This window comes from Panulirus ornatus, chromosome 23 (genome assembly GCF_036320965.1).
Source record: "Panulirus ornatus isolate Po-2019 chromosome 23, ASM3632096v1, whole genome shotgun sequence".
Lineage (NCBI taxonomy): Eukaryota > Metazoa > Arthropoda > Malacostraca > Decapoda > Palinuridae > Panulirus > Panulirus ornatus.
This window is the reverse complement of record NC_092246.1, coordinates 2,806,134-2,822,436: the sequence shown is the minus strand read 5'-3', so window position 1 is coordinate 2,822,436 and position 16,303 is coordinate 2,806,134. Positions and strand designations below refer to the sequence as shown.

The window sequence follows — 16,303 nt, the reverse complement described above, 5'->3', positions numbered from 1 at the left end:
CAAAGTATATGGATACAAGATTTCAGTTGAGAGAAGAACCAGGTAGTGGTCAGTTATTGACCGAGTCAGTGGTCTGGCTGGGGTCAGAGCAGTCAGAGACCTGAATTTGATTGAGTCAGTGGTCGTGGCCAGGATATGGAGGAGCTAGAAGGCTCTACGTCTATGACTATAGACACCTAGACCCCTCACGTGTTATTGTTTTTTCTCAGTGCAGGCGACACTTGCGCCCTCTGCCTCTGCACCTAGCTGTACCACTTTAGCCAAGTTCTAGAAAAAATTTTCGTCCATAGCCCATAGAGAAATAGAAATCTACCGAACTGGAGACAAGAAGAGACTCTTTTTTAATTAATTTCCCGTGAAAATGTCTTATAAGCTCAATGGCGTCGTTTGTATGTATTCGTCAGACAAGGGAATAGCTGCGTAACATATTCGTCTCTCATTGGCCAATGGTTTTCCTTTGATCTTTGCTTAAAGAAGGAGAAAAACTATAACGAAGACAAAGAAGAGCAGCTAAACCTATTCCGTCGCTTAGAAATAAACTTTGCAAAGGAATAGATTGAAATACGTACTTTTATTTCCTGAAAAAAACGCAGACTGTGAAGGGATCAAATAGACGTTTTTAAAGAAATAATCTAATCGATATGTCACAGTAACTTCATATGAAATAAAGATTCAACGACCAAAACTAACAGCTTGAAATTTAAGAGAAGACGTAGTACTGATGTAGGGCAAAACATTTTTTAATTCTTCAGCTGTAGAGTCGTAAAACTTTGTTGATAAACTACCGCTACACGTGTTGTCGAGGCGAAGGCCACCAGCCCCTGTATACAAATCACAGCAGGACAGATGCTTTAATGATGGTTATCACTACGAGAAACATTACTCGGGTGGGAAGATGCACACACATGTGCTTATTTTTAAACACAGACTTTCAAGCTCTGAGCTTCCTCCTTAAAGAATGTCCGTCTGTTATATCTGACGGAGGGAATTCTACCACTCGCACTTTCACAGTTATTGGTGCTCCTTCTTAGGTATATTCCTCTCAGCTCTTGCACCGGAAGGAGTGGTGGGGAGGCGCCTCCTGCTTAACTCTCCTGTATCTATCACTAATAAGATAAGCAGCTCACAGTCCTCCTGCAGATAACCTCGTCACGGACTGTCAGATCTCTTGTTCTTCCTATGTACTCCTCTCATCTCCCTATTCCTCCCATTTTCTCTCCACTTCCCTACTGAATCTCCCCTTTCGTCTTGCCTCCTGCTTATATTTCCCTCAATTCTTATCCCTTCCGTCCTGTTCCTTTGACCTCCCATTCCCTCTCTATCTCCAACCTCCTCCATCTTTATCATCCTTACCCCATTATCATCCTTGACTATCTTCACCTCCCCTCACCATCTTTACCATCCCTTTCCTCTCTTCCCCATCATTCCCTGGCCCTGATCACCCCCATCAACCCACAGACGCCCATGTTCTGCATCATTATCCTCCTCCTCTTCCCTCCATTCCCGCCGTCTACCCCTCACCACCCCTTACCCTCCACCACCCCTCACCACCACCCTACCTACATCTATCACCGGCTTGCCCCCTGCCTGGCCACCCCCGTCCCTGGTTCACCTGACGGGCCAGGCCTTCAGGACCCGCTGCTAATAGTGTACGGGGGCAAACGCCAGCCACTTAGCTGCCCAAGTCTCTGCCGTTCGCCACCTCCCGCCCCTCCGTTAATTAACCCCACATTGTTCTGTTCGTCAACACGCGTGATCTACCGTCCTGTAGATGTTTTAGATATACCCGTCCCCTTACCACGGTAGATTTATGTCTGGTTTGTTTAGATGGGCTAAATCTAACATTCTTTTAGTCGTGTTAGATTGTGTCTTGTGTTCCAGGTGTGACTGTTTTGGGAGAGGGAATGTTGATGAATTATTCCTCATTCATTCAGAAGGATGAATGTGTTTTGGGTGTTTGTGGGAACAGACTGTTATGATCAAGACGGCTTGTTTTCTACCGTGCACACACACACACACACACACACACCCAGTGTGGGTGGAGAGGCCTAATTCCTCTTCCCAGGTTAGGGTAGGCCTACACGATTATTATTAGCGCCGTTATTTCCCCCCGGAGCTGTCGACTGGCCTAGGTACAGGGTGATGCATAAAGCTTTCCTCAGCTGTTTTATCCACGTGAGTGAGAAATCTTGTCTGATTGTTGCAGGGTTACCTTTGATGTGGAAGTGTATAGCCTAGCTGTGCCTTAAGCTAGCTAGGTAAGCTTACGAGAGAGGAGGAGCTGAATGGCGTGTGTGTGTGTGTGTGTGTGTGTGTGTGTGTGTGTGTGTGTGTGTGTGTGTGTGTGTGTGTGTGTGTCACATGTGATGAATCAAAAGAAAAATGAAAGAAATAACCAAATGAACCAGGGAAACGGCGAAGATGTGAAAGAAACTGAAAATCTACCAACATGATGTGAAAGGTAGATGAAAGCAGATTTCTTTTTTCTCATTTCTCTCGGCTTGTAATGCCACAGTGAGTCCATGACTCAACCTTTGCGACGATGGACCTGAGATAATGCCATAGTTGTTCTTTTTTTTCTGACCACGACCACGCCTTCTTTTAAGGCTCTCATTGTGACGTTATCCCCACCAAATTATTGTTGATTCATCGCTCGTAAAGTCCACCACATAATGTCCCTCTACTTGTCCTTTTCACATCGAACTTCTCCTTAGCTCCTTCACATCTAGTGCCAGAAGGTGATAGAAAAAAAAAAAGAGCATCTGCAGACACTGATGTAATCAGTAAGTCGTCTTAATGTCACTACGACGTCCTTGAATAAACCACAGAAGATCAAACATACGACGCATCAGCGTCACCTTTTCATTAGCGAATAAGATTCATGGGAGAGCTCCAGTCTCCTGACGAGAGGTGGGTCTAAGAGGCCGAGTTTGGTGGGCCTGGAGGAGAGGGAGGAACACAAGCCATTGTGGTGGCCGCTGCCATTGACCATTTAGCTCACGCAGTAATCACTCAGGAATTCGTAGTGTTCTTAGATGCATGAGTCAGCGGTTACTATATCCAGCAGCTGTCTGTCCTCAAGTGGTATTCCATTTCGGCATCCCGAACTGTCACAGACGAGCCGGAAAATACTTGACTGGGGGAGGAGGGGAAGGACTCTCATTTGAGACCCTCCGTCAGTAGCGTTGCTGCTCCTCTGTAGTTCTCCCTCTAGCCTTAAAGGCTCCACGTATATGTACTGACAGGAGATAGTGCTGATCGAGGTAATAGGAGTGGAGGGTTTATCCTATATGTGGAGGTTCGCCTTTAGGGATTTATGGAATAAACATCCTGCGTTTTGTTCCTCGCTGTGGAGGGTTACGTACATCAGCTGCCCGCCACATATCCCCACAGCCCTCCTACCACAATACTCCCACGTCTGAGCACCTGCACTCCTACATCACCCTCTACACCATCGTTCCTCCTCCTCATGTCCGCACCTTGCCCTCATTGTCGCTTTCGTCAGCATTTCTGCCCATCAGAACACCTTCCACATCACTGTACTTCCCCTCACTGCATCTTCCCTGGTACGTTTATCTTAAAACTCCCTCTCTACATCACCCTCACATCACCCTCTGCCATAGTATCACGTCCCATACAGCACCCCCTGCGTCAAACACCCTCCCCACCACTAATCTCCCCCTGAAACACCAACCTCTTATACCAACATAGCCCCTCCATATAGCACCCCCAACGCCTCTAAGTCAGCAATAAAGAACAGCCTCCTGCTGTGTGATGTGGCCACGTATACTCCCCAGCCTAGGTGGTTCAAGTCCTTCTCCCCATCTATCTTCACCGTCTCCCCGCTCGCTCCAGGGAAGTTAAGCCGTAAAGATCTGCGAAGTTCATGATCGCAGAATTAGGTTATGGCATGATGTAGGACCGTAAAGATGACTTTGCCTTATAACTACAAAGGACGGTGCGTAATTGGTCTAAATACCACTCCACGTACGCTCCGTTTGCTGTATACTTGTTAGACATTGTTCTCTACGTGTAGTTGTTACGTAATCACTCCGGGGGATGAACGTGGTAGAAAAATGTGGAGAGCTGATGTTTACTGATAATAATTCTTCAGCTCTTTGTAAGTTACGTACCTCTTTTACAGAGAGAGAGAGAGAGAGAGAGAGAGAGAGAGAGAGAGAGAGAGAGAGAGAGAGAGAGAGAGAGAGAGAGGCAGTGGTCGATAAAGTGGTGAAAACAGATATGATAGATAAAGACACGGTAACTTGGTTAACTTAAGGCGATATACAACAACGGAAGATTGGTGTCCGAGGCCAGGCCATCGCACATAAGGGTCACACCGCTGCCCTGCACAAAGGTCGAACAGTCGCGCTTAAAAGGTCAGGTTAGTGGAAAAAAAATACTTGAGTCGTCGGTTGTTGGTCAAGGTCAGCTTGTTTCTGTTAACAGTACGTCAGCTACGGATAGCCGTTAAACAAATAAAAGAAAAACGCCGTAAGTGGCTGCATGACAAGATTTATAATGACAATGACCTAGGTAGCACAACAACAAAATTCATGCATGTAATAGTCATGTAAATCATATCACAATAGCATACACTTGCGGCTAATAACAATGACTATATGTTTTGTCCCGTTATAGATTACACCGCAACCATATGTGGTATGACGTATAAAAAGATAGATGACATCACAGTATTACATGCTCATATAAGCATCATTTTGTTAATATTAGACGAACGCCCGTGTACTGATATATGTATATATATATATATATATATATATATATATATATATATATATATATATATATATATATATATACACACGGTGGTTGTAGAAAAATAATATACATTTCTCGGCACGAGAAACATCTTTTTTTTTGTCATTCATTGTCCTCGAAAATTAGGCATAGAAAAACATCAGGAGTACCCCCTACTCACCACCAGTCAGTGGCGTTAATTGATAATATACGGAGCGGAGCGGCTTTTGTGCAGAGGTAGCACCGTGCGGCCTTGCCTTCCTCCCTCCCTCTTCGAGCTCCGCGCTAACTTCACCCGAACGAACCAGCAAGCGAGGGCCTTCGTCGGTGCTTTCACCCGGTGTGCCATGAAATGCCCAAGAGCAGCACTGTGACCCATAAGGCTGAAGCAAATCTACAAGTGTAGCGACGAATGATGAGTCTCTAAGAATAAAAAAGTCTGAGCAAGCCTAGCAATTGTCGTTCTTAATGTCGAGACCTGGATGTTAGAAGCGTTTAAAAAAGAAATAAGCACATCTCTTGGTATTTTTCTATTATTCGGCATATGAAATCGCACAGTAAAAGTCCCCATTTGTTTTCAAGGCGCATTAAAGCGAGTAGACAGCCTCACGTATAAATAACGTCGGTCTGATTTCACGCCCGGGCCGAATAACTGGACGGACAATGGACAGGTGTATCGTGGTGTGTCAGCTGAGAAGCAGCTTAGCCAAGACCACCATCAGAGGAGACCGTACGTTGGGCCTGGACAACCCCTACATTAGCGGTTGTCTTGTAAATTTTGAGCATTGTTACAAACAGCTTCGAACAGACACGTTCTCATTGCTTATATACTGCGAAGCCTATCTTCTGGGCGTATACAATGTAGCTCATGTGCGTTTTACATTCGTGCATCTCTTTGTCATTCATTCTAATAAAGCGCTCGGTTTTTCACTTCACAGTTATTTTGACGTCAGTACAAAAAATAAATGGCATACCTGTCCTGATGAAATAGGTACCATAGCCATCCTTATACGTCTCCTGGCACGGTACATAAGATTAGACGATGCGTGGACGGCTTCATAATCTAATTCTTTTCAACCGTACTTAGGTTTTTTTTTTCTCATATAGCAACGTAACATATTTCAGGGGCGATGGCGGTAATGCGTTCTCCATGTTGTCGTACAGTTCTCACTGTCAATGCCTAGCGGCTTGCTTGAGTGTGTCGCCTACCCTTGCTGGGAATGATGCTACGAAGGTGAATGTTGCACGCCCTGCTGCTGTTTACCAAGAGCTACTTCCCTTATGACTCACATGCTTCGCACTGCACTTCTTTCCCTAAGAACATTATTAAAGTCATGGAAGAATTCTTTGCTTCACCCTCGTTTTAAAAGAAACGCAGTGTCAAACTCAGAATGTGATAACTGATGGAAAATTCAACGGGGCACATTGAGTGGCGGCTGAGAGGGGCGGGAGCGGGAGGCTGGAAATCTTCCCCACCTGTATATCTACTCTCCAAAATTGGGAAAGGAAGCAGAATAGGTATTTTCCTTCAAAAGCTTAGTCCTCGTTCTAATGATAGCTCGCCAAGGCAAAAATCGGTGAATCTGCACGACAAAGCGAACACTGAGTACAGTAAAAACTTGACCAATTGTAAAGATCTCGAAAGAACGCCTTGCTTGCATCAATACTAGCAACATAGAAGTAAGTAGATAATATGCTTTTAAGATATATAAACAGCAGAAGGAACCTTGAGCAAGTGGGCGATTTCTGGGGCTGCAATTTCTGTTTTGTCTTGAAGGGCACTTGTTTAATTTTTCTTTCCTCAGCCAAATGATTTAGTTCCCGAATTGAGCGTTCTTGTCTCATGTGGACAGACCTCCCACTTTTAAGTTGTGTATAAGAATGTTTGAATTTGCATTGGCGTTCACCAGTGGAGTGAGCATGGAACTTTCGTGTGCAAAACTAAATTAGAATTGCCTCAGATTCCCTGGTGGTGAGCGAGTGGTCTCATTAAGCTCCACCCTCCGCCATACCAACAATTTCCCCGCCCACCACAATCACTAGTGGTGGAACCCGGCCTCTTGGTGACCCACCAGCGGCTTCAGCACCTCACCCTTAGTAACAGTTTACTTTACCTCTGGCCTTCCCACCTGCTGTCCACTCTACCAGTGTGTCTTAGAATGAATGTGGCTCAAACTATGCAGTAACGGACGTGCCCAGGCATATTGTGTCCGGCAGATTTTGATAGATTCTATCAGTTCATCCATCCAGTTGATGCGGGAGCCGGTGAGTCATTTAAGCCGAGGTCCTACTGTAGGAAGTCATTCGTGAGTCTGTCGCTCGTTGGTAACATTGGAACTAAAGGGATTTTTCCCCGTTGCTTGGATGAAGTCTGTGTCGTCGTTAACCTGCGCTCCGTACCAATTAACCTTCAGTCCAAACTTTAACGTTCCTCGCTCTTTTGCTTTATGCACATAACCTAAATTTGTCTTGCTCGCCCTAAGCTGAAGTAGGTTGATGCAGTTTGATCCTACGTTACTTAAGGTACGCGTTACATAAGGGGTCCGATTAACGTCAGTTTAGCTGTTTATTCATGATGAATTTCAGTTACCTTCTGACAGTATAATGTTTTGTCAAGGTTTACATTGACACCTGAGTATACGCTATGAGTGAAGGTGTTGTGGGTTTATATTAACGCCTGAGTGTACACAATGAGTGAAGATGTGGGTTTACATTGACACCTGAGTATACGCTGAGTGAAGGTGTAATGGGTTTACATTAACATCTGAGTATACACCATGAGTGAAGGTGTTGTGGGTTTACATTAACGTGTCTGTTCCTCTTGCAGGTGGTTTGGCTGCTGGTAGGTTGGGTCCGCTCGCAACAGGACGCTGTCGCCTCCCACGACCGCGAGCGCCGGGCTCACCTCAAGAGAAGGTGAGCACAGGACGGGAACGTCACACGGGGCCTCATGTACACCAGTACATGAGGCTACCACACCAGTACACGGGGATACCACGCCAGTACACGGGACTACCCCACCAGTACACGGGGATACCACAAGAAGACACGGGGCCAGCAGTACTAATCATTACACCACGGAGGCTTATAACGCCTCTAGATAAATTTATGCACCAAGAGATCACGATTCTCCTTCTTCGAAATGTTTTGATCTAATACAAAAATTTTCAAAATCTTATATATCTCGTATTTAATTCCATTCATACTTATGGGTTTCTTCAACTACCAATTTTATTTCTCATGTGTACATTCAATAAAGACTTTCAGTGGTTCCAGTGTTAATATATGTACGTGTTATTGCAGAATGCTCGAGCGACTGGCCAAACGGGGGCTTGAGATGGAAGAACGTCAGAATGTTGCCAGGGACCTCCTGGCCCGCGTTAACGACCACCTCACCACCATCAGGTCGGCGGCATCTCCACCCTCTGGCAGCCAGCGCCAAAACCACCACAGCCTCTACAGGGATTCGAACATGTCCCACAACGTGAGGCAAGTCGCCTCACAACTTATAGAGGAACGGCCAACATATCCTGAAATCTTAGCATATGCAGAGGCATACCCAGAACTGAGATTGTCAGCAGATTACTCTCGACATGAAGTCATAACCGAAGAAGAGGAAGAAGAAACCAGGAAACGCGTGCTGAATGAGTACCTCGCGGAGGAAGACTTGCCAGAGCAGATGCGGGACCAGCGAGAGGCCGCGTCATACTCACCAAGTCGACAAAAGAAAATAGATCGACAGAGGAGAAGGGAAGAGCAGAGGCGGGAGAATCGAAGGAAGAGAGGGCAAAAAAAGAGGAAAAGAACTGAAAACAAACGAAGACTAAAGCAAATTGACCCGGAAATACAGAACTTGGTAGACCATACGGAGCTTAATTTTCATGAGGAAGGCGATGAAAAATATATTGACTGTTGTCCATCCAAAGTGGTTACTGTAAAGAAAGCAGTTGGAAAAGGTCGCAACTACCGTGCCCTTCAAATAAAACCCTCTCACCAGTATTTCCATGAACGTGTGTGTTTAGAGGAATACAAGGACAAAGAGTGCCTCTTCCCTTCCAAAGCGCTGCGAAAGGGCACCATAACGCGGTGTGTCCAGCAGTACTCGTATTCTCAGGCTCTAGCCCGCATGTACAACACCAGTGAGGAATGGAAGTTGGACTTTATTGAGACAATGTCTGGTTGTTCATGTCAAGTCAGTGTCACGCACAAAAAGAAAAAGAGAAAGAGGAAGAGATGAGGTTCAGTGAACATAGGCCACAGTTTGTGGTTATCCCCGAGGGATATTCTAATGATAATATCGACACTGTGCCACTCCCTACAGTGTCCCAAGGTCTCACTCTGGTCCTAACACTTGCAGTGTTTCTATGCCAATACTTCGAGTATTGAGACAAAAAGAGACACGAATGGAAAATGTATTACTTTAAATAAAGGTAGTGATGAAAATCCAACCGAGACCCACACTGTGCTATGTATTTGTATTAAAAGTATTGACAGCTGCAGCTACAGCAGTGGCAGCAACTGCAGCTGCGGAATTACAGATGTTTATTAACAGTAGCCTGCATGACGTGAGTGTTCCCGAGCGCCCGGTGTAGTAAACAGGCTCAGGAGCTGTAGGGAACGGGGTAGCTGCCGGACTCGGTAGACTTGGCGGCCGTGCAGCCCCGTTTTACCATTACCTCAGTGCTCACGTCTTTGCGTGACGTACCTTTGGACGAACCGGCATGCCGGTGAAACTCAATTTCCTCACCTTCACCTCTACTTCAGTAAAACTTCTTGAATCTCACAATTATTAGATCTTGTATTTATTTAGCATTCTTCATGTTTTCATATCTTAACTAACCAATCATTGTACATTTTGTTTGTATATTTTGAGTTGGACGTGACAAAATCATTTGTTTAATGTATCACGTAAGATAAAAGTATATTTTTCGTTACTTTTATTAAGAATTATTATAACTGTATTAACCCTGGCATGGAGAATCTATACTTCCTCCACAGTAGCCCTACCAAGGGCCCTGTTCATACATCATCTACTGGTCAACCGGGGATCTTGTCAGTGTACAGAAAAAGCTGTCCCACCCTTTTACTGCATAAAATGACCCAGTGGCCCTCTGATTCCAAAGTGCAGGATAACTTTTAGTCTTACAACACAGTAATCAACCAAATGTTCAGGGAACTTTACAGCATATAGCTATGCAATTCGTTTACACACAGCCCATATCAAGATTCTTTTTAGTACCTAGAAACTGTGAAGCCAAAGGTCCCTATCAAGTACACATCTCCATTGCCCAGGGTCTTTATGTCATCCATAACTCCATGCCATTTTATTTTCATATAAATGACGTCACCCTGTCGGACCTGCAAGCAAAGATACTCCAACAGAATGCATCACCATAATGGTGACAGCTTACAGGTTCAGTGATGAAATTTATGGCCAAGGACAGCCATAGTGTTCATCTCCCATTGACTTTATGAAATTTCACACAGCACATGGCCCTCATCACAGTCTAGAACATCATCACTAACCTGTATCAATATTCAGTCTCAAAAATATGGCCTGTGCTTCTGCCAATACCCTAGGTTTACATGTAGCCACTAGTCCATATCAGTTTTTATTAATGTGATGGTTCAGCATTTTTCCCATCCATAAGAGTTGGGACGTTTTGAGCATTTATGATTACAATGACCATATCATAGTTCATTCATTATGTGCATGCGTTTCCTCCTGGCAAGGAATCAGTCTCTAAGGAAACCATATTGTATCCACCTTGCCAGTAGATATGCATCCTTCATCCCAACCAGTCTCCATTACCACTAGAATCCATTAATGAAACAAGATGCATCAACTCCCTTACATCATTATTTTTTTAGTGATCATTCCTTTATCTCATTTTTTCTTGTTCATCATTCCTGCCTTCATCTTCCCAGGAATGGAATACCACTTCAAATATTTTTTCAGAGAATGACTTTATTCTTCCTTTTTAAGGATTTTAGTCTTCATTCCATACTCACATCTGGGACTCACCTCACCTCTGCATCATCCTCTCATAAAGAACATATTCTTGGAAGACTATCATACTGTTAACAAATGCTAAGCCATAGAGATTCTGCTTTCTCAGAAGACTAAATTTTGGTTACAATGAGCCCTTCACATCCATTTTCATTATATCTTTCGGTATTCTTAGAATTGAAATGGAATTTGAATATCTTTTGAAACCAACACTCAAACTTGGCCAAGGAAGTGACTAGATTCCATATGTCATCATAATTCTGTGTGCCATTCTGTTCACTTTGTTCTCATTGGATGTATGTGTAATATTTACTTGTAAAATATATTGAGGATACATCTCAAAATTTAGTAGGAACATCTTAAATTTGTTATCAGTTAAAGTAGACAAGTGCATCTGTATAACAAGACACCACTGTCAAAATTATCTGTACTTAGAATATCATACCTCTCCATTCAGGCTTGTATACTTAACAGATGGATTTAATGTGGCTGAAGATAAGCACCTGTTCATTATCACTTGACTCATTCGACATCACACTGAACAAAACTTTCACTAATGTTGTGCTCAGTATTACACATGTGCATTCTAGGTGTGTTATAAAACAAGATTGAATAATTTTGAGTATATTTCAGTAGGAAGCATAATACTGCATATTATATTCTTACACAGTTCACCCCTTAGTGAAGCATCCAGGTACAGCTACAGGAAATTCATGTTTAATTGGTGTTGTCTTTAGTTGGCATGTCTCCCGGATTGTGTGTTTCCATAACTATCTAATGTAAACACACCTGTTTAAAATCACCACATAATTTCTGGCATTTTTGTCTTGGAACGTACATGTATCTTATCAATCAGAACTTCATTGCCTTTTCTTGTACAAGTTTCAGCCTTTTCTTCTTGTGTGTTCCACTTCGTCTTACCAAAGTAAGCAGCTTGTCTGATATATGTATTTCTGGGATTACTGTCCCCCATAAATGTGCATGTTTCTCCCCTCTGCCCTTTGTCATATGTTTGTAATGCGAGATTTATGTTCGATTCTAAATGTAAAAATTTTACGTGCCATATTTGCCTTTCATATATATATATATATATATATATATATATATATATATATATATATATATATATATATATATATATATATTCATATATATATATATATATATATATATATATATATTTGTAATAGGCACAATATTCTTCCAAGTCTTAAACTTTTGCTTCCTACTTTGTTCTTGGACTTCCCTAGCATGTTCAACACTTTCAGTATGTGTAGGATAATGAATAGCTGTAATAGCTGAAGGATTCTATTGTGTGTCTTTTCTTTACACACAGGGGTTTGTGATTGCCTGGGGCTTTCCTCAGGCCCAACATCTCATATGGCATAATACTCCCACAGTATGAAGTGTATAGTGACTGTATCAATGTAATTTTCATTTCTAAGCATGTAAAGTTTATTTTGTCCTCTTGTGTCTGTTTATTTTTTTTTTTAAATCCCAGACTTGAGATAACCCTAAGATCCAAGGTGCAGTTATACATAAGTATGTGAGAGTTATTTTCAGCAAATAATAGCATTCATGGGAAACAGTTTGTTTTTGCAAATAATTGATACTTTCATTTGGGAAATTAGATTTCATGAGTTGCTGATGTGAATTGCTGACAGATTGTGTGGGAAAGATTTAAGCTGCCTGGAGTCATTATGGGTCTTACCTGCTTAGGATATGCAGAACATGTCCATCTACCATCTGTAAATCTGAATAAGAAACTTCCCTCATCTAGGAATATGCCAGCTCACTCCCTCGGGAAAACCATAAGTAGAATAGAAAGAATGAAAAAAGTGCATTTTGGGTGTTAATGTCCATATGTATGTAAAGTATAAGTATGTGCGCCCCCTCCATTGCCCTCTTCCTTTCCCACAATATCCTTTGATTACCCTTGACATCCTGGGTGCAATACTAGATACATTGGAAGGTGGGCTCTGGAATTTTTGGGACAGGTTCTGGTTCCCAATAAAGACATATATCTTGTGAAGGTTTATTTGAGTTCTTACTATGTTAGTACAGTCAGTCATCAGTACAGTACTGTATCATATATTTTCTTGAGAATAACTTCAGAATATCTGTAAAGTTCAGAGTAACAAAAAATTATCATGATCCTTTGAAAGAAACACTTGTTTGATTTTTTCAAAGAAAATCATAGATTAAAGTCATTACTCAATCATTAATTTATTTTGGCTCACTAACAGAATTTATCAAGACCACTTAAACAAATAGAATTTGGTTGCAAGAGATGCCTTATCAGAGTTAAACATACCTGAGCCTTGAACATCTGTATTAGGATTAGGTCTACACTTCCAGTAACAAGATGTTGAACTACTGAGCCAAATCTATTTAAGTATACAGTCGTTATATTACTTTACCTTGTTCTGCTTGTGTTCACAACAGTGGTAAATGTAATTAACTAAGATATCAGGTGTTTACTTTAATGATTATTGTTAATTACTTTCTAAACATAACAGTTCATTGTTCATGGAGTAAATTTAACAGGCAAATGAATTATTGAAAATACTTATTGAATAGTGGTAAATAAACAATATAATGTGTCAGTTTTCTGCAGTAATAAAGATAACAGAGTTCAGTATGTGGATGTTTCTCTTTCTGCTAGTTCTTCCATTGACCTTCACATGTAATACAAAGGAAATAGTAAAGGTCATAATTTCCTATATACTCAATATTCATAAGAAATAAATAAAAGTGTAGTTGTGTAATGTGTTAACTGACCTGTGGTAAGTAATCATCTATAAAAGAACTCAAATATGGTAATTTAGAAATCTCAACATTTTCAGTTGGGTATACATATACCACTGTGTATATCATTGTGACAGTGATGTGTATGGTGCACTTAAAGTGTGAAATTTTGAATTCATTGCCAAATGCTGGATAGAAATGGATTGTCTATGGTGTGTGCAGAATTAGTCATTGCTATAATGTCTTCCTCACAAACCTATTTTTTGCCTGTGAAATTTCAGTATTGCAGTGCTTGGTAGGATTTGATATAGGAAGTGTCCTATACTCATCTTGTCAGTTAAATTTATTAGCCTAAAAGTTCTGTCCTGCCAAACTTGAAATCATTCCGTATTTCTCTAAATAATGTGTAAGATTTTGAGAGTAAAGTAAATGTCTCTAAAAATGAAACTTTTATGTAATGAGAATATTTACTGCCAAATCAGACACCAGTAAAATAAAAAGTAAATTTGCACATATCTAATTTTCTTTATTTGCACCCATAAGCTATTTTGCTTTATACACAGATTCCCATGGACTTTAAAACTTTTTTATACGATGAAAAGAAAATTTTTAATCTCTAAGGCTGAAAAATAGGATTTTCAAAAATCAGTTTTAAAAACAGAAAGACATCACTGTGACAGTGATGTGTATGGTACGTTTGAAATGAAATTTTGAATCCATTCCCAAATGCTGGGCAGAAATGGATTGTCTATGGTGTATGCAGAATACTTCACTGCTATACTGTTCTCCACATAAACTTATTTTTTGCCTGTGAGGTTGCAGTGTTGCAGTGCTTGGTAAGATTTGATATAAGAATTGTCATATACTGACCTTGTCAGTTAAATTCATTAGCTTAAAAATTCTGTCCTGCCAGACTTGAAATCATTCCGTATTTCTTTAAATAATGAGTGAAATTTTGAGATGTAAAGCAAATGTTTCTGAAAAAGAAACTTTTATGTATTGAAATATTTACTGCCAAATTAGACACCAGTAAAATAAACAATAAATTTGCACTTACATCTAATTTTCTTTATTTGCACCCTTGAGCTATTTTGATTTATACACAGTTTTCCATGAACTTTAAAACTTGTGTGGTGAAAAGAAAATACTTCTGATTGTAAGGTTGGAAAATATGTTTTTGAAAATCAATGTTGAATGCAGGTCATCACTTTGACAGTGATGTAGATGGTTCATTTCAAAGATTATATTTTAAATCCATTCCTACATGGAGTATAGAAATGGATTGTCTATGGTGTATGCAGAGTAAGTCCCTGCTGTACTGTCCTCCAAACAAACTTATTTTTTGCCTGTAAGGTTTCAGTATTGCAGTGCTTGGTATGATTTATGAAGTGTCATATACTGACCTTTTCTGAAAAGAAAAATAATCTCTTATAGACTGAGGATTCTTGTATTTTCTATGTTGAGCTTTATAGCTGTATAATATTTATCATTGTGAACAAGTAGGAGGTGAAGGCTAAAAGGATACATGCGAGAGAAATTGAGGGGTGGGTCTGCACGATGACATGCTGCGGAGGTGAGCAAAATTCGAAAGAGGTACGCAAGACATTAATAGTGTTTGGAATAAAAGATATGTGAAACGGTTATAGCTACTGGTCAGAAGTGATGAAATATTTCAAGTACCTGGAAGATGTAGTCACATAGCATGAAGCTGTTTACATATACCACGAACAGTGCATGGATGATCTAGAATTGTATATAATAAAATTTTCAGTCAAAATATATGGTTTCATTAGCATTATGCACTTTCACATGGCAAGCACATATTTACATTTTCCATATTTTACCTTTCCTTTAAAGGTAAGAGGTGTAAGTTAATCTTCCACCTCAGTGAATGATAGGATGGTAATCAGGCTATGTTGTGTAACTTTTGCCTTCTTTTGATAAATTATGTCACAAGAAATCTATTGCTATTTGATTGTGACTACACACACACACACAGAAGAAAAAGACTGGCAAGTCATTTACTGTGAAGCTATGTTATCCTCCATCTCTTTAGAATACACGAAAGCTCTTTTTTTTGAGAAAAGAAAATTATAACTATATATATATATATATATATATATATATATATATATATATATATATATATACATATATATATATATATATGGGAGGTGCGAGTTCAACAAAGCCATGTTTGGAATGGACAAGAATGTTTAAAGGGAAAAAACTTTCAAGGTTGCATAGATTATTTGGATGGTACTAAATGATTTATTACCATCCAAAAAACTGATATACATATCTTATAGATATAAACAAGACGAGAAACACTGATTCTACAAAATACAGATTTGGGTGGGGGTCTATTTTGTCTTCAATTACTTACTTCACTATACTGTAACATGAAAGTAATGTGCCTTGCTACTCGTCAGGTGTGGGTTACTGTCAGTCAACTTCTTGTGACAGGTGATAAAGAGTACACGAGATTAATAGAATTACACCCTTACTTTGAGATGTATGCTCAACATTTCAAGGTTAGTATGACACTGAACACTAGACCGTCATTTTTGCTACTTTGGTGAAATACTGAAGGCTTTGCAGTGCTGGGTTACATGCAATGTTGTGTTGGTAGATGTTTGCATACATGGCTGTAGTGCACATGGTCTCCACCACGTGTTTTTCATCGAGTTGCCATGGTACCTGACAAGAACTTTAGATCTTGACGCAAGAAAGTGATTATGTGGTTTATTGGAGCTTGATGTAGAACATTCGCTAACTCATAAC

General features: G+C 40.7%; 1 protein-coding gene across 4 annotated transcripts in view; it reads left to right on the top strand.

Moving 5' to 3' along the window:
* LOC139756716 (uncharacterized) overlaps positions 1–15,296 on the top strand; it is a 507,212-nt gene extending 491,916 nt beyond the window's left edge. For all 4 annotated transcript variants that reach the window (XM_071676399.1, XM_071676398.1, XM_071676401.1 and 1 more), the window contains 2 exons: positions 7,589–7,677; positions 8,065–15,296. In XM_071676399.1, the coding sequence (XP_071532500.1) occupies positions 7,589–7,677; positions 8,065–8,998 (1,023 nt within the window). In that variant the 3' untranslated portion in view covers positions 8,999–15,296. The remainder of the gene's footprint in view (positions 1–7,588; positions 7,678–8,064) is intronic.
* The last annotated feature ends 1,007 nt before the right edge of the window (positions 15,297–16,303 follow it).